Genomic DNA, 22,926 nt, shown 5'->3' with positions numbered 1-22,926 from the left:
AAGAGGACGACTCATTCCTTGAAGAATTCTCACTTATGCTACAAGAGGAGATCCTTGAGATTGAATTGCAGGAGGTTTCAAATGGCCTCATTGAAGAAGACAATCAAGTTGACATCATAAGTGAGCCCAGGTATGAAGAACAATTCAAAGGGGCGCTTGAAGATGTTATCACCATTATGCTATTTGAGGAAGGATTGAAGGATCTTATAGAGGAAACACAAATGGAATCATTGCCAAATTTTTTTCTAGATAAGCAAGTTATTGTGAGTGATATGATTCATCATCAGCTCCGACCTCCTGAGACTAAACTTGAAGAAGAAAGGTCGCCTAAGATTACATTTGAACAACTAGAGGAGATGTTTGAAGCTCAATCTATCAAGGAGACCCTCATTTTTGAAGATATGCTTACAATATTTCATGAGGATGCTTGGTTTATGCAAGATATCTCAGTGAAAACAGAGAATCTTGAACTATTCGAAGGGGCGCTGAGCTTGTTTCAAGAGGAACTTCCTAATCAAGATCAACATGTTGTGGATGCTCGTGGAATGATTCATCATCAATGGCGACCTCCTGAAGTAATTAGTGACTTTGCTTCCGACAATACAGTGCCGTCTGAGCCTGAAATATGCCAGGTTGTCTCTTTCCTTAATCCTAGCTTTGAAAGTTGTTATGATTTTGATTATGGGGATTTTGGGAAAACAACTTGCATTTGGATTGATCATGGTCCTAACGAATTACCTCAGTTGATCATTTTGAGTGAAAACTTGCTTGAGTATGAGAGATGCATGGTGAGAGTTTGCCTTTTTGTGTTTAAGGATGAATTTGCCCGATTGAGAACCATCACGTTTGCCATGCTCCTGTTGCACAACCTGAGAAATCATGTAAAGTCATGTATATATTTTGCTTCTTTGAGTCGTGTCGAGTCTAGGACTCTTGTATATAGGTTTAGAGTAGGTTTTCTTTTCGTGTTTTTAGGTTAGAGGTCTTTTGAGCCTTGTTCTTGATTTGCCTTGAGTCATTTGACTCATGATCTAGTGTGGCTTAGGTAGTTTAGTTGTTTGCCTTCTTTGATTGTTTGCTTTGGTGTGCGTTTTAGTTTAGTTTGCTTTGGGTTGGTCTGTCGGTCGGTTTGCTTTAGTTTAGGTGTCTTGAGTAGGAGCCTCCATTTTGTGAGAAGGGCGTTTGTGTTGTTGCCCGCACACTGGAAATATCCTGGATCTTATGTTAGACTCATTTCTTAGATATCTATTCATGAAGTGCTTGGAATCCGAGGTTGTTCCTCTTCAGCTTTATCATCTGATTAGGACCTGTATTTGACTTGGAAGGGAATCATTTTCTGTATCTTGATGCCAACATCTGTTGATTACTATATCTTCACACATTAATAGACTCCGAGTCATTATGGTTTTCAGGCAAAGCTGTGATTGGTGAAAAATCTAAAATCTGGCTTCAGCGCCACCGCAATCCTCAAACCCTAGTAAACTTCACTGCTTACGAGCCAAAGGAATTGACGAAGAGAAAAGGCAATATCAAAAGGAAAAAATGAGAAAAAAGAGAAAATGAAAGAGAAAAAAAAAAAAAAAAAATGAAATGAAATGAAATATCAAATTGGCTAAGGGGAATATACGAGTAACTCCATCGGGGCTATAGACGCCTGACTGGCAATGGAGCAATATTCGCGAGTTTGCGGCGATAACCTCGTCGGGACTATGGACGTCTGACTGGCAGCTAGGCTCTATCCAGGATGCTTTTGAAGTTTAGATAAACTACGTAGCTAATCACAGGGGAACCTGAAAGTCATAGTTGTCTTGTCGAGAGGAATAAATACACTTGCACACACTTGGGTAATCAAAGACTAAGTGTCTAGATTTGGTTAAAGATTCTCCTTCTACTTTGAGTGCATTTTCTAATCTCTTGATGAGCTAGGTTGAATTTTCCAGAGGTTCTAGGTGTCGATTGAGTCTTTATCTCTGAAATGTTTTTCAACATTTATTCAAGGTGGCGCTAGATGTTGTGACGTTTTCACACATCGCCCCATTGCAAATGGGGACCCATGTTTTTTGCTCGTTTTCGCTTTGCTTTTTTAGGGTTTTGTTAGTTTGTTAGTTGTCTGGATTTAGGGTCAAGCCTTAGGGTTTTAATTATCGTCTTTTCGGACCAAAATCCAGTCGGTTTTGGGAGCTTTTTGATTTTCCTTTTCTAGAATGCAAATTTTGAATGAAATGAATTCGCCAGAATGGTCTATTTTCAATTGGAATTTTGAATGCAGAGCTTAAAGATGAAATGTGAATTTTTGTCCAATTGAATATTTTTGACCAAATTTTGACATTTTTGATTTTTGATCCTAGGCATCTCTAATGATTTGTTTTCGCCTTGTGAAGTGATAAAATGTGTAAAATCATGATATTTTGGCCTGTAGGAGCAAAATCGCTCCTGTCCCTCAGTGAAGGACGGGAGCTCGTTTTCAAATATCTTACTATTCCTGCAGGGTCAAGATGAATTACGAATTGGAAGTGATGGAGAAAGGCGAGATCTTTCCATTGAATATAAATTGAAGATTTTCATGAGCACAGAAATGCCTCCAGGGGAAAAATCGCTCCTGTCCCTCAGTGAAGGACCGGAGCTACAAATCCAATTTTGCTTTGTCCTTGCAAGATTTTAACGTCTTGACGATGTGAAAAGGTCTAAAGAGGTGCATTTTATCAAATGAATATAACTTGAAGCGCTGTCGGGGAGATCACATGGATAACCAAGTCCGGCTTGAGTGAGGTCCTGATCCTGAAATTTGGCTAAGTCTGGAATGTCCTGATCTTGAAATTTGACTAAGTCTGGAAACTGAAAAAACCTCCAAAAACTAGATTTTGCAATATAACTCCTGGAGGTCTGAAACCACTCTCAAACATCCTGAAAGTATATATGGAATATAACTTAAAGTATTTCTTATACTTAAATGTTATATTCCATTAAAATTGTCCTGATCGAGAGTGCGAAAAGTCAAATTTCGCTCGTGTCCTTCTCCAAGGGTCCAGAGCGAAATGCGCTCCTGTCCCTCTCCAAGGGACCAAGGCGAATCGCTCGTGTCCCTCACCAAGGGACCAGAGCGAAAATGCTTAGTTGAGCCATTCCTGACCTTGTTTGGACGAATCGAGACATCAAAGGCATGGTGAAGGACGAAATGAGCATGATAGAGCATCCAGACTTGATCAAAAACAATGAAATGATGAAGTTTTTGCCTAGAGGGTCAAATTCGCTCCTGTCCCTCACCAAGGGACCAGAGCGAAATTCTTCATAAGGTACGATCTGGGCAAAGATCAAGCAAATTTTATGTTCGAAGGCAAGAAAGGAGGTCAATCGAACCCGTTGAAGACAAATTGAAGATTATCAAACGTCAACAAAGGACCAAAATGCTTAAGTTCGCTCCTGTCCCTCAGGAAGGGACCAGAGCGATTTTTGTTGTAGATGATTTTCTCGCCAAATTTCAACCGATCTCAAGGCATGAATGAATGAAAGGAGGCATTGCGAATCCGTTGAATATAATTTTCGAAGGTGATGAAGTGAAATGAGGCCCACAAGAGCAAAATCGCTCCTGTCCCTCTCCAAGGGACCAGAGCGATGAGGTACGTCCCCTTTGTTTTCATAGTTTTGGCGCCAAATAAACAATTCAAATTTCCTTAAATGCTAAGTTCGATAAAATTGAAAATCTAATTTAATTAGCATTTAATATGGCGTTTGACATTTATTAATTATTTTGCCTTTATTAAAAATCGAAATTTACAAATTAAAAAACGAAAGGCATTTAATTAATTAATTAATTAATAGAAAAAATCGAATTGAAGCGCTATACTTGGAGGTCGGCCTTGCTAAATCATTTAAAAATCATTTAAAAAATTGTTTTATATCCTCAAGTCGGCCTAAGGGATGAATGCAATGCAAGCGCTATATATGGAGGGTGAAAAACAATCATTTTCACATAATCATTTTTAACCCTCTACATGCGATCTTGAGGAGAAGCGAAGATAGTGCGAAGTATTTCATGTGTGGTGCGAATTCCATCCAAGGTGGCGCTAGTCTATCAAAGGGTGGTGCGATACTTGAAGATCTATTTGAGCGAATTTGCCAAGGCATTAGAGATCACGTCCAAGACTTGAAGGGTGGCGAAGCTGATATGAGGAACGTTCTTTTGAAGATCACATCAAGACTATCGAATTTCAATTTTGCCTAGGCGATTTTATTCATTTTGCATTTTAGAGTTAAGCTCTCAAGTAAGGTATGGCAAGATCTCTTGTTTTAATTTCGAATTTTGATTGTCATTGCCTTAATTTTGAAATTTTGTTTTTTCTTAGCTCAATCGTTTTTTAGGAAATGATTAATAAAGGACTTATCATTAAGTTTCCTAAAATTTGCTCTCTAATTTATGTTATGTATTGCAAAATCATGGTACTAATTTTGAAATGTTGTGTAGGCATCAAATAGAGATCTCATCAAGAAAAATCAAGCCGGATCAAGGACAGTCTTCGCCAGGACGATCAAGCAAGGACAGGGGCGACCTCATCTAGTCTAGCATTGGCAAGGACGACCTTCTTTGGACTAACGTCATCAAGGGCAATCCAACGTTCCAAGGCAAGGTACATCATCATCTTACACATCAAGGACACAAGGAGTTAGAACAAAGGGCTCGTTGAAGAAGCAAAATAGATCCAGATGAATTAATTAAAGCAAGTTTCTCAACAACATCAAGATGAATATCTACCAAGTTACAAGTGTCAGATGAGGTGGCGTCTTAGTCACCATTTCTCCAATCAGTGAGGTCCACCTCAGCATGTCCAGATTCAATGTACTTAACTCATGGAGGGTGGCACAAACTCCGATGTACCTACCCCGGCTATCCATTGGTCGATTTTTCTAGAAGGGACATGTGTCCAAGCAATACAATTTTGTCATTGGTCAAGCATTAAATGTTATGTAATGGTTGTAACAAACCCTAATTAGGGTTTTCATTGTTGAATCTTGGCCATTGATCTTGAATTGATCTAAGCCATCAAATTGTATTGTGGGCACTATATAAGCCCAGACATTTCATTTGTAAAAGAATTAGAATTAGAGAGAATTAGAGAGAGATAGTTAGAAATAGTTGAAAGTAGTTAGTAGTTAGAGAGTAGAATAGGAGGACAAGGCAAGAAATTGTTGCCATTGATTGTAAACAAACTCCATTTTCATTGAAGTAATGGTGAAATATGTCGTTTTTCTTGCAATTTGCATGGTTTCTTGTTGAGTCTTCAATCTTAGATGGTAGATGATTAGATGAATGGAGGAAATGTGATTGATTAATGGTGGAATTCGTACATCCATACTACTAGCAGTTTGTTGATTGCAGACTTGCCTTGCGTAGTCAACTGGATCATTCAGCCTAAGCTCAATTTCAATTTGTTGCCTCTTCATTGATATGCATCAACTTGGATGGTATCTATGCCTGCGGTGATGATTTGAACATCATAAAGATTCCCTTAGAAGATCGCACTAGTCTTGTGTAGATGTTCCATTGATGTCAAAACAAGACCTAGTTAGAGTTTCATCAAAAAATCAAGTCATTGCTCCTACATTCTTAGTATTAGGATTAGATCCTCTCTTCGCCCTTATCCTTTTTTCATTCTTTTTTCCAAATCTAAGTTAGTAAGAGCCTGTGTCCAGCAAAGCAGATCGGAATTTCAATCATCATATGTAAGTCCCCTTGTGATCCCAGCAAATCACATCATACCACGGCGAGCTTATCCACATGTAGAGACCCTACCAAAAGGAACCTTGAAGTCATCCTAACTGATCCTTCATGCGAATCTTCAGCAGTTAGCGACTTTATTCAAGAGAGGATAAGATACCCTTAGGTATTTTATTCTGTGTATGATTGTGTACAAAATACACGTGAACAGTACCTCAGGAGGCGCTTGCAATAGCTAGCCCAGTGGGAGATGTACGACCAGTGGGGTGTTGTTCCAAAAGATTGGAGAGGGGAAACCGCCGGCACAGTAACGAGTATCGTTGCCACAGATTAGTTTGGCCGTACTTGCAGCAAGAACAGAAACTGGTACGATGGCAGCAAAAACTGGTACGACGACAACAAAAATTGGTACGATGACAACAGAAACTGGTACGGCGGCAACAGAAACTGGAACGGTGTCGACAGAAACGTGTATGACGACAGCAGAAACTGGTACGACGGCAACAGAAACTAGTACGGTGGCAATAGAAACTGGTACGGTGCCAACATGTACTGTTACGACAAAAACTGGTACGATGCCAACAAGAACTAGTATGGTGCCAACAAGAACTGGTACGATGCCAACATATACTGGTACAACAGAAATTGGTACGGTGCCAACAAGAACTGGTACGATGCCAACATGTACTGGTACGACAGAAATTGGTACGGTGCCAATAAGAACTGGTACGGTGCCAACATGTACATGTACGACAGGAATTGGTATGGTGCCAACAAGAACTCGTACGGTGCCAATAGGAACTGGTACTGTGCTAGTAGGAACTGGTACGGTACCAGCAAAAACTAGTACGAGTGACTTGGAGGCATTAGCAACCCAGGTGGTGACGCTCACTTCACAGCTGGAACAAAAAGATAAAAAGCTACTGGAAGCTACTCACATGGTAAAGAAAGCTCGGGAACGACAGTTAATGATAGAAAAGAACCTGAAACTCCAGGCCGGACAACAGCCTCCTACCACGACCACTATAGGGACGCCTCCTCCCTCTTCTCGGTCTTAGGTATGTTTTTCATTTCAGTTTCTCTTGTCTGAGTAGTCTGGAAGACGACTACGTTTTTGGGGGGGCTAATGTTAGGGGTAAAAACGTATGTTAGTACGAATAATAATTATAAGTGTGTTATGTGTGTTTATGTTTTGCTGTTGCGCAGAGGTTCCCATCGGGTAGTTGGGAGTTGGTGACGGTTGGCAACTTGGCCAACCGTCGGGTCTATATATTGTTTGGTTGGAACCTCGGCAGGGAGATTATGTATGGACAATTCTGGACATTGGAATAAAGATATAACTTTCTGGTCCAATTATTATCATTTGTCATTTATGTTATGATGTACAATTGTTCTGTTCCATGAATGCTTGGTACGTGCAGGAACTACTGTGTTATTTGATTATTCACCAACTATACCTTTATTTATTTATAAGTTCGATATTAATAAATGTGAACATGAATGTTTGATCAATCAATACGATCATGCAACCTTGAACTCGTTGGATGTATTAAGCCTTGGATATCCTTCCATGATTCAAGGTAGGAGAAAAGACAAGGATCTGATCACATACAGATCAGAATGGAGATTCGTTCAGGCATAGATAGACGGCATGAAATATGATTATGTTTTATTCACACAAGAATGAAGTATGTGTGTATGTATGTTAGTTCATATGGTGGACTGACATACATACATACATGTTTATGTAGGATTCATATTAATTCATCATTCCAACGTCTGACCGATGCTATCATTCATCAATAATTTCTGTTATGACGATGATCGATGGCGAGTCTACATGAATTTGGTAACACGACACAACTCGTGTAAAAGATTTAATTGTTGTTTTGGCGCGATTTAATGAAGAATTTCTTGGGAATCAGGGAAACGCTTAGTAGAGTGTTTTGAGGGTTTGACTTTGGTACAGATCGGATTTTTGTGATGGGTTACAACCAACCAACGGTTGATATTGCATTGTTATTTGTTGTAATGATCTGTATATCGATCTGTGATGATCTCTTATGATTTGAATTGTAGATTCATGATGTAATTAGGGTTTTGTGGCTGACCTAGTTGAGATGGCTATTTAGGATGACATAGTTGATGTTCATTGTGTCGGTGGTCTTAGAGAAAGCGTTAAGCCATCCAAGTGAAGTGTGAAATCTGCCTGAGAGTTGCAAAGTGTTGTGTATAACAGGATCTGATCAAGCAAGCAGAGAAGTGCAGGTAAATAGATCATTTTCTTACTGTTGTTCCCGAATAGTTGCAGCAGGTTAAATCCCTTAACCGGGTAGGTCCTAACAGGCCTTAAACATTTAAGTCCCCGAACAGGGCATCTCTCAAAAGAGTGTTAAATCCTCTCACGAGGTTGATCCTAATAGATCATCAAGCTCTTAACCAGGCTACTTGGCAAATCCCCTAATCGGGTGACTCCTAACAGGGTCTGCTCCTAATTGGGCGTATTGTAAGCTCCTAATAGGGCGTACTTCAAAAGAGTACAAATACTTGTGGGTACCAACTCCCACCGTGGTTTTTCCCTATTTGGGTTTCCACGTCAAAAACTTATGGTGTTCATGTGTGGAATGTTTTTCATGTGATGTTCTTGTTTAAGTTTCATTTCATGCATTATTTCTGAGACAACCGGTTATGATGTTTTATCAGAAGTTTATCAGAGGTTGCCGGTACTGATAAGAAGTTGTTTGAGAAAGTATTTGATCTGATTGATAAGGTTAATGAGTTAGTAAATGATCAAGTTGATATGATTGCTTAGTGATGAAAGTATTGATTGTTGAGGGAAAAGATTTGATTAATGTGTTAAGCAAATCTGATTAAAGAAGTTGATATGTCTGTTAAAAGATTTCAGATCTAAGATTAATTTGATTTTGGGTTTAAAGTTCCAATTTGTCTTAATACTGATTCACCCCTCCTCTCAGTTGTAACCGGATTCTCATAGGATTAACAATGATTTTGCTCTTTTCCTTTGGCGAATTTGGCCTTCTAGCTGAAAATGCAAGTTTAGCAGACCTCGGGCCTTTTGGAAAAGATGTGTGATTTTGGCTCCGAAATGCGTGACTTTTTCTTCTTTTCCATTTTCTGCTTATTAGATTGAAATGTGCGATTCTGTGACCCTATCTCTAGTCGCGCGATTCTCACCTCTTTAAGTTTTTCAGTCTTCGAAGGTTAAAATGCGACTTGGAACTGTTCTTTGGTTTCATGGGCTAAGAAGTCATTTTGTTCGATTCTAACTCTTTGCAAACTTCGCGATTTTGAATCAAAATGTGCGATTTTGGATGAGGCTTCGCCCTCTTCACTGATGATTTTTCGGGCTTATTGGGGAAAATGTCCGAACTTTCATTTTAGATTCCTGCCCTATCATTTCTGCGTGAAGTCCAGGGCTGTGCTCGGCATTTTGAAGGCATGATTTGGGAGGGTTGATTTCGGATTTTATGAGCAAAATGCCCGAGATTTCTTCTTCTTTCCTTTCGCGTTGGCATTTGGGGGCTTTCTTCAGTGAATCGAAAGGGATCTGAGAGAAAAGAATTCGTCCCCATTTTACGTTATGTATCCCACGAGATTTCATCAGGGATAGAAGGCTCGTGGCCTAAAATAAGACCTCGCCTCATCAACTCCCGAACTCATTTTGCTCAGACCTGTCTGGAAGATTGAATATGACTACAGGTCTGATTTCGGGATTTTGCATTGGGTTACCAACTGATGCGATTCAAGCATGAACCTCTCCCTCCTACATGGGTAGAAATCGGGGTCCCTGACTGAGACAGCGCGATGTGTGCAGGCACAACACTTCTATTTTAGGCTTTGAACCTGCATTCATGACTGTCTTCAACAGCCTTTCCTCAAAGGTTTCCTGCTCTCCTTGCCCTACTCTATTACCCTCTTGGTCTTGTTCTTCCTCCTTTGTCTCATCACCACTTTCATCCACATCAGGGCTCCCTCTTCTCTATGCCCTTTCCAAGGCGCCCATCCTCTCCATCAATTGCTGCAACAGTCCTTCATCATTACCTCTTCTGCCTCTTCCACGAGCTCCACCTCTGCCCATTCTTCTTGGAGGCATATTGTTCACACTCTTGAATTCCCAAACTCTGCAGGCTCTGATACTAAATGATGGCAAGCCTCATTGGTCACTTAATCAGATTCACAGATTCAATCAATCCCTTTTACGTCAGACAAACGGTTTAAATAAGAACAGAGAACAAATTTATTTTAACTAGAATTAATAGCAATCAAATACTATGCAATTTCATACACATTCAAAGAGACATGAAAAATTTCAAATCAAAAACTCCAATATTGATATGTGACAGGAATCAAACAACTGTTCAGAGTTATGACCAAACATTTACAGAGGTTCTGCCTTCAATACATTGGTAGCATTCAATAACCGACTCTACAGTCCACTGGAACTTTGGGGAAATCGTTCCTTTGCACAATGTCTCCTCTATGTATAACTTCTGCGATCTTCATTCACTATCCAACCCCCACTCTGCTTATCAGCCTCCTTTATATAATTGTCAGTTGCTTCCTTTTTTCCCAACGATCAAGCAACTTGTGCTCTCTTGAACCCTCCCTGGGACGCTCGACTTTCGTCCAATTAACCACCTACCTGTCGATGCAAACTGACAAGTAGGACTGTCAGGTTTGCAAAGCATAACAACCAAGCGGAGGCAGAAAGTTCCTGTCACTCGACCAACAGGAGGTAGAAAGCTCCCTTGCTTTCTGTTTGCCAAGGCGACAGGAGTAACTGGGGAATTTATAAACGCTGCAATACAAGAAAGAAGAACACCCAACACCGAACAACCCAACAAAACCAAACGAAAACCAAAATATCAGCAATAGATATAAAATCAAAAATTGCAAGAGCAGAATGCCCCTGGATCACCTTCTTTCTGACTGTGCTGGGACTCATACTTGTCCTTTTTCTTTTGTGGCGGAGAATAAATGTCCTCCTTTTCTTCCGGCTTAGGCTATTGGGGCTAACTATTATTGGCAGAGCCTTCATATTGATCACCTATTTCAGCTATTGAGTTTCCTATATAACTCCCATTCAAAATCATCCGAGCTATCCTCATATGAGTTGACTTCTGAATCACTTGTCTAATTGTTTGATCCAGACTTTGGGACAATTTCTTTGCTTTCTTCCTGTAGCAATTGAAGTTTGACTCATGCCATTGCATCTTCTAAAATAGGACAGGTGAACTCAAAAAGGTCTTGACAATGAATGTGGTACTATCCTAGCAACATCAATATTGACAAATCTGTTGATCCTCCCAATTGTCTCAAATTATTGGCCATCCTACTCATGAATTCTTTGAATGCATTATCAGTAGGGGCGAACTCTTGTAATCCCATGATAGGGCTTCAGAATCACTATCTTTTTTATGACTGAGATTTAGTATTTGGTTGAGCTTATAAACTCTTAAATTAGCCTCAATGAAGTTGATTGCTTCATTTGGTGTGTTGTACTCTATTATCATGTGTTTCAACTTTGGCTCGGCATCTATCTTAATATGATTGTTTATACCCCTCCATGGTAACCAAAACTAAGTAAAATCAATTGAGAACCAACCACTTAGGCATTTTTTCTATTCACGGCTTAACAACATTTCATACAATTCGGGAATATCCACCACATGAATACCTATATACTCTTCGATCCTTGGGTTAGCTACCAGCTCGATGTTCACATTCTGGAGGACACCAATTACCTTTACCTCCAATTGTTGAGTTGTATGGCAACCAAATTGGCTAGGTGAGGAGTCATGCCGAGTTTCTGATAGATAAGATATGACGTGACATTGCAAAAAGCTCGGAAATCTATTAAGAAATTGTGCAAAGTTTTGCCAAACATTTGCACACTTAAGAGGAATGGGAGTTACTTTAGATTTATCTTTAACCATAACCAGCATGGCCTTGGCTACATTAACATTGACACTCGCTTTTATGATGCTTGGGTGATGGTACTACCTTTGGAAGATTCTCATGATTTGATCAAGGCCTCCCTTTGAGTTGGACAACTTTGCAGCATGTCAAACATAGACATATTGGACTTAGTCTTCCTTAATTCGTCTACCACATCATATTTGTCCATGGTCACTATCTGAGGTTTAGCAACAGGAGTGCATGTCGATCTATACAGACTAACATCTGATCCTTTTCAATTTGCAAGAGTGTTACTCACATGGATATCAGGTAGAGCTAGATGGGCCCCGGGAGGAATACCATTAGTCAATGGTTCTCTCCTACTTCTCACGATGTAGCCACTCTGATTCTGATTTTGAAATGCATGCACTTCACCACACTCAGGTCCATTTTCCTTTTGAAATGGAAATACGAGTCTTCTTCGTTTGTCGTAGTCTGACCAGCTTCACACATGAATACATAAGAATCAAGCATCATGGCATTCATTTGGCCCAGATGACTGTGGCTGGTTGGGTTGCATGATTTGTGTGGCTTTTTGCATCTCTACCCAGTGAATTTATAGGTGATCGAATGTCTCGGGCAACTTACATATCCAGTAGTTGCCAAATTAGTTAAGAAAATTCACGTAAGTTAGGAGTTTTGGCTTGATTTGGAAGCGTTCTATTATAGGATTTGGTGCTCCATTACTTAGTGGGTCTTTGCTGTCCAAAATTCCTACTTGCAACGTTTTGGTTATTCTAACTATAGCCTTGGGAGTTTAAATGCACGCCAGAACTAGATGCGAAGTTATGCATATTTGGCTGTTGGTAGGAACTAGGATTCAATCTCAACTTAGTTATCTCATTGGTTACTTGTGAATGTGTCTTCTTAACTGCCTCTAATTTAGAGGCCAAGTGAGCTTTGCTCTTTGTTATAATCGAATTGTTGAAAAAACATAGTCCTAGGAGGATCATGGCCTGGATACATCGGCGACGGGGCTGGTGCAGTTGATTGAGATAAAGGCACTGGATTCAGTAGAGGTGTATGGTTCGTCATTGCTTGGTTAATGCTTGGAATTGGGTTTCCTAAGACTTGAACAACAAATGAATGTAAAGCCCCAAAATTACCTGTCCCTTTAGGATCCATTTGTCAAGCAATGACTATAGTCTGACTGTAAACCTTTTGCAAGCTGTCAATCTAGTCATCAAGCAACCTTATGATGAATAGGGTAGTGAGAGGGTCCAAAGAATTTAGGTATACTTGAATTGCAGCAGCTACGTGGACAACATAGGGTATCACTAACTGCTGGTAAAGTCTATGAAATCTGTGGTTTAAAATGGGATTGGTTGATTAGATTCTCTTCAAGTAGATACAAATTGATGGTATAAGATTGCAGGGTGCACATATATTTTGAATTGATCAAGAAATTTATCTTCTAACTCTCACCACGTTGCAATTGAGTTTGAGGCGAATTGAGATACCAGATGTAGGCGAAATCTCCTAATGAATATAGGAACAACAAGCAAACCACGTTCTAGTGTGAAACTTCTTTGCAATTACAAATTTCTTTAAACATCTCTAGATGTTCTTTGTTGTCCTAGACTCTCCATATATGAACTTGGGAATAAAAATATGGATGATTTTTATTTTTCCATATTTTAGAACTCCTTGGCTAGGCTCAACATCAAACCTCCTTAACTAAGGTGCTGGCCATTTGTTTTGTTTTGCTAGGGATAATGTAGGAACATTCAAGAGCGTAGGGAAATCTTATATTTCATCTATTTTACTCTTAATTTAGTTACTTTTAAGGTGAATAAAATAAAAGTAAGAATTTGTAGGTCTCCATATACCTTGGAAAGTGTCCAAGGGGACAAAGATGGCTGAAATTATTTACTATTTATGGGCTATGTGTAAAGAAAAATGTTGTTTTTATGAGTGGGTACATATTTCTTATATTTTTAATGTAAAATCAAAGAAAATCCCCATCTTGTCATGGATTTGGGGAAGGGGGAGTCAATATTTCACATGTCTTGGTGTGTGTAAAGTAGAATGGGAAAATACACCTCTTTAGGTGCCCACTTTGAAATATTGAAGAGACAACACCTTAGGCACTCTTTTGGGGAAGTTGAAGAGTCATATATTGGCTATGTATTGCATTTCTTGAGTACCATGTGTTGCTCTCCAAGAGGGGGTGTGAGATTTCCAAGAGGCACAAGAATGATATAAAAAGGAGGCTTGGGATAATGATTAAGCATTCAGATTTGAGTTCTTCTTTTCAATGATAAAGAGTAGTAAGGAGTGTAGAAGAGTAGTTTGCAGCTCCAACTTGTAGACTTGTAAAACCTAAGTGGCTAATATTTTGCAATTGATGAATTTGTATTTCATTTTATTGAGAAACATAAGATAACTTATTTTTTGCAAATTCATTTTACCCTCTTTGTTATACTATTCATGAATAGTGAGTGGAGAAACTCTTACCTAGTGCAATAGAACATGTTTTTTTGGGAGTCCTATACATCTTGGTATCAAATCCAATGTTCCTAAGAATGTAGATAGAGCAACGAATGTGAGGCAGTCTTGCACTAGGATCTTTGGGTGGAGTGCATGATTTGATGTAGGATATATAATATTCCTGAGCTTGTAGACAAAGTATCAAACAAGAGGTAGTCTTGCACTAGGATCTATGGTGAAGTGTGTATAAGAGAAATTTGTAAAAGGACCTATGTGAAGAAGTTGTGGAGCATGTTTTCCTAGTGTGTAAATAGACCATTAAATGTGAGGCAGTTTGCACCGAGACCTGAGTGCTGATAAGAGGATTTTTGTAGATGATTTGAGAGGTTGAAGATTGAAAAGAGGAAGAAAATGATATTTGTTATTGTATAGATTGTGAGGATTATATGCTTGAAAGAAGACCGAGAAGATTAAGACATAGATTGATATTGAGATGCATAAAAAACTGGATAATATAAGAGAAAACATTGTAAACGTACTACAAAAGAGAAAAGCAAAAAAGAAAAGAGGTGTGGGAAATTTTATCTCTAATGATGTTTTATTTGTAGGGAAGAAAAAAGATATAGCAGTGTGCCTTGTATGTGGCACAAAAGAAGAAGTTGTAGTAGAGGACATGGTTGACCTAATAAATGGAGATGAAGAAGAGTTTGTAGCAAAGATGTCTATTGGAAGGCATAGAGAATGTGATCAAGGAGTTTATAGTAGAAATGAAGATGGACTTTGAGGATCCCTTGTTTGATGTAAAAATAAACTGAGATAAGGATGTTAGAAGAATCAATAGCTTCTTGGAAGTTGAACATAAAAGAGGAGAAAATTATAGTAAAGGCAATTATTTTTTAAGGCTTGGAAATATTGATTGCATATGAGGAAGTTAAAGAAAGGGTTGTAGCAAAACATGAATTTGCAATTATATATGAAAGCATTAAGAGTGTGGAAAGTGAGGTCACAATGTAGACATGTATTTTGGAAGATATGAAAGAAGAAAAGAAATAGGTTGCAATTATAGATGTTGTTGGTGTAGAGAGAGAGAAATATGAAGATGTAGCTCACAAGTTATGAAATGTTCTTTGGAGGGCATGATGATGATGCGGAACATGGAGAAGTATAGAAGATAGTATTGTAGATTTTGTAGTAGAGGATGCTAGAGAGATGTATGTTGAGGTGGTGAGTGTAGAGGAGGTTGCAAAAGAGAAATGTTAAGTGGAGAAACAAGGAGGAATGTTAAGTGGAGCAACATTTGGAGGAGGAGGTCAAGTTATGGTGGAGCTAATTTCACATTGAGGACGACGAGTAAAAATCAAAGTTGTTAGAGGAGAAGAATGCTTGTTCCATCTAGGTGTTGGAAGAGGAGAAATAAGAACCAATTGGAGGTACCTAGTACAGTGATAGATTTTGTTGAAGGGTGTTTGATGTAGAGAATCCAAGGGTGTAGGGAAATCCTACATCATCCAAAATAATAAATACTCTTAATTCAGTTAAGTTTAGGTGAATAAAAATTAATAGAAGAATCCATAGGTCTCCATGTACCTAGGAAAGATGTCCCCAATATAATTAAATAATAAAAATTAAAGCTTTACTGTATGGCCCCAAATTTAATAATAAATCCTTCGGGCCCTTTATTTAAGTTTAATTTGGTAGTATCAGTCATTTGTAACCCTTTGAGAAATTTCTTGGAGCCCATATTTATAGCTGAGTCTGTCATTGTTGTAGGTATGGGAGTTTGGTATTTTCCTTGTATGTGCGAATTCCAGTTGGAATTCAGTTGTCAGCCATTTCGGAGGTGGAAGATGCTCCCTACTTGGCATCCGCAGTTTCGGTGGGAGTAACTCCTCACCCTATTCTGCTTCTATTCGAAGTGTGTGTAATCTGTTGTGCGTTCATTATCAATATAATTTCTCTTTGCATGTGCGAATCCTTAGGTTATTTCGTCTGACAAGTGCGAATCTCCATTTTGAAAATAAAGTCTCTTATGTCTGGTATATTAATAATTCATCCCATTACCCTTCCTCTGTGCAATACCAAACTGCCGAAGTTTGGAGGGCTTGAGGGGTGGGACTTGGCGGACAATCACTCACTGTACGGCCCAACACCGTCATACGCCCATCCGCACGTCCATCACCAACCGTACGGTCAAAGACCATACATACCATACAACTTGGCACAACCTCACCATATGGCTGGCACCAAACACCATCGTTACGCCTTCTCTGTGGTCTTAACACCTTGCCAGAGGGGTTTTTGTGAGCTGATCACCTCAGGTACATTACAAAAAGTTTCCAAGACGACATAGGGGTTTGAAATTATTTAATATTTATGGCTTGTGTCTAAAGGAAAATATAATTTTTATGAGTAGGAACACATTTCTATTATTTCTAATTTAAGATAAATAAAATCTCCATCATGGCATGGATTTGGGGAAGGGGAAGAGTGAATCTTTCGCATGTATTGGTGATTATAAAGAAAAATGAGAAAATACACCTCTTTAGGCATCCACTTTAGAAAATTAAATAAAAACCACCATAAACAACCTCTTGGGGAAGTTGAAGAGTCATTCATTCGTTATGTGTTGCATTTCTTGATTGCCTTGTGTTGCTCTCCAAGAGTGTGCATGGTATTTCCAAGAGGAAAAATAATGCTATAAAAGAGAGGCTTGGGCTAGCGGTTAAGCATTCAAAGTTGAGTCCTTCAATATAAAGTCTAAGTAGAAAAACCAATAGCTCTAACTTGCATATTTGTAAAGCCATTTTGACTAATATTTTGTATGTCTTGGATATTATATTTCCAATTTCATTTGAAGTAATAGAAATCAAGTATTTTCTCCTTGCATTTTTGGTGTTGTTGTTGGGTGGAGTAGCTCTTCATCAAAGGTCTTTATTGTTTTAAGGTCAATTCATATTAGTTTAATCCCTTATTTTTGTAGCAACTTTGGTGATTGAATGTGGGATTTATATTTGTTGTTGTTTATCATTTTTTATCCCATTTTGTAGAAGTTTGTAAAGAGTTTTAGATGCCCTTCAAAACCTATTTTTCCTTTAGTAAAAAATATTAGAAAATTTGTCCAAGTGACAAATTTTCTTGTGAATCGTACACTTTTTTATATGTTTATATGTTGCTTACTAAAATAAAGTGACTATTTAAATTTTATATATAAGTGTGATTACAAGGACCTTGCATAGAATATGATAGATTGTAACACCATAAATTATATCTTTGTAGTTGTATAAACTAAGAATTCAATTTAAAAATATAGCATCAATTCTTTGTTGAAATGATAGGACATGTATTTTTTCATAAAAATAAATATTATTTCTTTTGTGGTTTTTATTATGAAAAGTTTATACTTTTGAATTGACGTGTATGTATAAATGATTACTCTTTTATAATTATTTAAGAAAATGATACATTCTAAGAATAATTGTTTATATTCATAGGCATATTGAAAGTAATCAGTTACATGGGGAGATACCTCAAATATATGGACATTTTCATGGATTGGAACATTTGTAAGTTTGTATGCTTTTTAATTCAATGTTTTAGTATTTAAATTTTATTGTTTAAAGTTAAAAATGAAATGATTTAAATATATGCCATTTAATTTTTTTTGTTTGCAGCGTAGCAAGTAGTAACGGTTTTAGTGGTAAAATACCAAATTTCATTGGAAACTGGAGAAACCTTACAATTTTGTAAGATTCTTTATCCTATGTGTAAAGAGTTAGACCTTTCTTATTATTTAAGGATCTGTGATAAGTTTACAACAATATAAAAAATTATAATCCTATGTGTAGAGAATTAGACAAATAGAAGTTAAATGTCACTATTCATTATAGGCGACTTGAAGCTACTTCTTTAGAAGGTCCAATTCCTTCAACCTTTTCAAATTTGATTCAACTAAAGGACTTGTAAGTATTGTTTCCTTAATCATTCCTTTTTATTTCCTTATTTAAGATTTCACATTTCGTGCTTGAAAATGTGGTAATTCAAAGCATTGTTCCTTCTTTTATTTTTCGGAATGTGTCTCTTAAAGGTGTACTTGTTAATATATTAAAATTAATTTCTTGTGTTAGACTTATTTAAATATATGTACCTCATCTAGCTGATATTGACGAGTCTTATTTGATTATATACATAAGCAGGAGGATATCTTATTTGATTGGAGATGGATCAAATTTGTCATTTATGCAAAATTTAACAAAATTAAAAACAATGTAAGTGTATTGATACAAAATTAATATATCATCAAAATTATGTAAAAAGTTTTGAAGTTAAAATGTTTTAACATAAGTATAAACTTAATCTTTTATATGCTTGTAATCAACATTTATTTTTGCAGCGTGCTAAGAAATGCATCAATTTATGGAGAAATTCCCAATTATCTTGGAGATTCTATCAAACCAAAGACATTGTGAGTTAATACACTACATCAATTTATAATGTCATCATTTTTTAATTTATATTTTGTTGGTTAACAGATTTGCCCCTTTCTTTAAATTATAATGTTTGTTTTCTTTGAACTATAATATGACTCTTTTACACCCCTTAATGAAAGGAAAACAAATAAACCAACAGTTGGATTAACCGATTATAAATTCATCCTCTGCATTAGAGGGCAGCTCCTCATGAGATTTGCAATGAATTTTTATGCAGAAAACTTTGAAATGAATACACTTTTAACTAGAAAGCGTAAAAAGGCTTTCGCATTCATTCATCAACACAAAATAATGCTTTCAAAACAAAACTGAAAGAATATTTTGAAGATCTATTCCAAAGAAAGAGCTCATAGACTCCTACTTCCACACATGTTCATTTCATAAATTCAAAGCAAAGCAAACGCATAGTAGTATGAACACTGATCGATTCTCTCTCGTGTCTCACAGGACAAGGGGGACCAACACAACTCAATTTACAATGAATTTACTTGTAAATAATGGAAACAATGAATTCAGAAAACACAGAAATAACTGATAACGAAATGATATTCTGCACATTAGCAAACATCTCAACAGAGATTGCCAGTTCCTCAAACGCACAGATTTAAAGATTACACATGTCATAACATTTCATAGATAACCCAGTCATTTCAGTTTTTAGAAATTCACAGAAAACAGATTTTCGTTCCTTCAAAATCACAATTTTTCGGACTCTCTCATAAACTTACTAACTTAAATAGCCTCCAGGCTCATAGTTTGTTAGATCATAACTAAACTTAACTTTAACCACAGGTTAAAGAAACCGTCTGCTTAAAACAAAAGAAACTGAAACAACAGCCATAGATCGGCTGACAGCTCATCCCTTAGTTGATTGAGACTCCACCGTGGCAGAGGAAGTCGCTGGTTTATCCTGTTTTGCCATAGAACTGCGCATGCCACGCCACTCTAAATGTGCCACCGAGAAGTTCAGGATGACCTGGAAATAGGGGAGTCCAATATGCTGAATTCGTTGCTTCCAGACCTCCTTGTCCCTATTTACTTGTGACACCTTTGCCTTGTGCGCTTCTAGATGATCAGAACAAACCATGAGCATTGACTCTATCCTAGCTACCTTCAAGAAATCATCCGTAGTCAAGGATTTCGTCTTCTTGATGAACTGTATCCTTGGAAGATTTTTGTCATATCTGTAGTAGCTTCGATTGTCTGAGCATCATCTTTCATAAGTTGGATGTCAATGCATTTAAGATCTTTTTGCATTGTATCGATTAGATCTGTCAATCCTTTTAGCAGTTTGGTGGATTCCTCGTGGCCCTGTTTGATAATTGAATGTCGCCACTCCACGTTTTTCTTTGATACATACAGTACATTGTCATCCAAGCTCTCCATTGGTTTTTCAGCCAAGAACTTCATCACACCAAATTTTTGTATATCATTCATCTATGCAAGAACTGCCACCCATTTGGTCCTTTCTTTCTCCCAGGCAATAACCTCCAATTCCAATTCCTTACTCACAGTCACAACATCCTCATATACTTTTACCAGACTGACAATATAGTTTGAACCTTGTTGTATTATGAGATCAAGCCATTCGTTGAACATCTCGGCTACCATTCTGTTTCTCTGAACCTGATCTAACATCTTTTGATTTGCTGGAGATTTGGGGTCAAAGGATATTGCCACTTGTGACAAGGGTTGAGGGTTTGGATGGTGAATGGCATTAATGTACTCAACCATTTGAGTGATGATCTGCTTCAACTCTTTTTTATCCTTTTCGTCTTTCCATGATCTGGAAATCATCCTCTTCGTGGAAGACTCCAAGTGTTTGACATCGACGGCTTGCGAAGCAACCCCCAAATCAATTTTTTCTACTATGAAGCCATCTTCTGTAGCTTTGTCTGAGTTTCTACTTGGAATAGGCTTAGCTATCTCGACTGTCCAATGACCTGTTGCTTCATCTACCTCAAGCATTGTCTGTGTTTTGAGTCTTTTCGGCTTGGACACCTTTTCGAGACACTTGCTGACCATATCTTCTATAGGGATTGTGATTGGTACCGCACTGCGTTTCTTCCCAACAACAACTTCTAACCATCGCGGTGTGTTTGCAGGTTCTTTGGATGGAGGAGTTGTCTGAGTACTTGGTGAATTAACAATAATAAGAGTGTTCATTGGATTCAATTCACCTTCTGTTTCTTTACCTATGTCCACCTCTTGTACCGGGGGTTCACTCAATTCCTATTGATCCACTATTACTTCAACTTCTTCACTTGGATCCAAGTCTACAACAATCTGGCTCAATGCTGACTCTTTGCTCTTTTTCTTGCTCCTTGACCGAGTTACTCGGGCTGCTGAAGAACCTGGCAGTGACCTTTTTGATCTTCTTGGTTGGATTTTTTCAACAATTGACTTTGAACCACCTGCAACATCAACAATTTCATTAGTGGAGGAAATAGGAAGTTGAGTCACAGTATGTGAATCGACTCTTAGTTCATGGGAGGACATGAGCGACCCTTTCTTAAATTTCTAGTCTCACATCCATTTCTCAGTTCTCGTTACAACATTAAAAGTCCTAGCTTGAATATTATCATCTTCCTTTTTATTCCAGTCAATCTCAGGGATTGGCTCTCCTTGAACTTTCTTGTTGAATTCAGGATCCAAAACATCTTTCCCTGTTTCCTCCTATACTCCAGATACGTTTATAGGAAGCCTCATGGTGATTATCTGCTGCAGAGTAAATCTTGACCACAGTCTTCTCCTTACTTCATATTCATCACTACAGTTCTCCCAGTAATCTTCCAACTGGGGTTCATGACAAAAGTGATCGTCTACATTTAGGTTTTCCACGGCATAGCCTCTGCTATCAAACTTACGTCTAGCAACATAGGGCTGCAGTTTCATCTTCTTAAATTCCAATTCCAAATTTAAAGCATCAGACACAGACTTACAGTTGTAGTACCCAAGTTCAACAGGAAAGGCAACTCTAGATTCGCCTTTTGCCCCTAACCTTTTATCAATATGAGCTAGTTGCTTGCTCACCTCAATGAGTACATAGCTATCGAAGGCATACCTAGGTAGCTTGAATGGTTCACCTTCAAATCCACCTACTCGAAGATAGGTAAACCTAGGAAATTGAATGAAGAAGCTGCCATATATACTTATCAACTCCATTGCTTCAACTGACATCCTCTTGTTCACATCACCCTGTAGTTTAAAAGCAAGTAAACCTGCGAAGACACCATTCCATCTGGCAATATGTTCTACATGTTTCTGTTGTTGTAATAAAGGATAGTAATCATAAACCTTCATACCATCCACCCATGGTTCATTGAGTAAGCCATGCCAATCTCTGGTACATGCTAATATGTAGAAAAGATAAGAGGACATAAAAACTAGACATGCCCATAAAATTACTTAAACCTTCATGGAGCCTCTCTTCAATTACCTATGCCTCGTCAAGATATCTGTCACCTGAATATAAAAATACATCCAATCTTCCTAGTAAAAGAAGTGTGAATTCCCTTTTAGCCTATTTAACAGTATAACAATGTCTCGCACTTCTGTGATAAGTGCTCTCTGGTAAGGGTTTTCGGCAATCGTGACCCACCCTTTTGAACTCTCAGGAGCCAGTTTCTTGCAATTACACTTCTATACATACTCTTCTTCTCAGAGAAGAATGCGTATGAGGTCCCAATTGACCAGTCCTCATATGACTCCTTATGCGGGGTTCCCATTGCCGCCATTATTGTTTCCCTGTTGATACCAACTAATAGCTCGCCATTACTGGTTCTTATGCACCTATTCTCAGCATCATACCTATTCATACAAGCTACTATCAAATCTGGGTATGGTGCAGCAAGTGGAAATGCAGCGGCTTCAATGAGACCATTTCTCACTATTTTCTCCATTATTGAACCAGCTTCAGGGTTCTTGGTTCTTTCTAAGAAATCCCCTAGGTCGGCGTGAGCTAAGGAATTATCATCTAGTTCTGGTAATATGCTCACTAAACGAGACATCCGACCAAGTTTCGGCAGTACCGGCCTCATACTGCCTACCTATACTTTAATTAAGCAATTCTAAAACAGGGTGGAATTCTACTCCAACAAACCAAAGATTTTCTTCCTACACTGGTAAATCTTCAGAACTAAGGAAATACAGCATAGAGGAATCATCTGAACTCACCTGTTACCACCATGAATCTATGAAACCCTCTTAGGAAAGTAGATCTGAATTTACCTTCGGCATGTCCAATTCGCTCAATTATAGCAGCTGCAACCCTTACAAATTATGGAGATGAATTCATATATCCTTTTTGAACAAACG

The 22,926-nt window shown here is 38.0% G+C and overlaps 1 protein-coding gene across 8 annotated transcripts in view; it reads left to right on the top strand.

The window, feature by feature from the left end:
• The window catches only part of LOC131065970 (probable LRR receptor-like serine/threonine-protein kinase At1g53430), a 210,895-nt gene that overhangs the window by 89,856 nt on the left and 98,113 nt on the right, over positions 1–22,926 (top strand). For 5 of the 8 annotated variants that reach the window (XM_058000602.2, XM_058000600.2, XM_058000604.2 and 2 more), the window contains 5 exons: positions 17,614–17,685; positions 17,794–17,865; positions 18,010–18,081; positions 18,313–18,387; positions 18,513–18,584. In XM_058000602.2, the coding sequence (XP_057856585.1) occupies positions 17,614–17,685; positions 17,794–17,865; positions 18,010–18,081; positions 18,313–18,387; positions 18,513–18,584 (363 nt within the window). The remainder of the gene's footprint in view (positions 1–17,613; positions 17,686–17,793; positions 17,866–18,009; positions 18,082–18,312; positions 18,388–18,512; positions 18,585–22,926) is intronic. The other 3 variants (XM_058000598.2, XM_058000597.2, XM_058000596.2) reach the window with 1 other exon arrangement.

This window comes from Cryptomeria japonica, chromosome 2, assembly GCF_030272615.1.
Source record: "Cryptomeria japonica chromosome 2, Sugi_1.0, whole genome shotgun sequence".
Taxonomy (NCBI): domain Eukaryota; kingdom Viridiplantae; phylum Streptophyta; class Pinopsida; order Cupressales; family Cupressaceae; genus Cryptomeria; species Cryptomeria japonica.
Note: the sequence above shows the minus strand (reverse complement) of the source record. Positions and strands in the feature narration are given on the sequence as shown.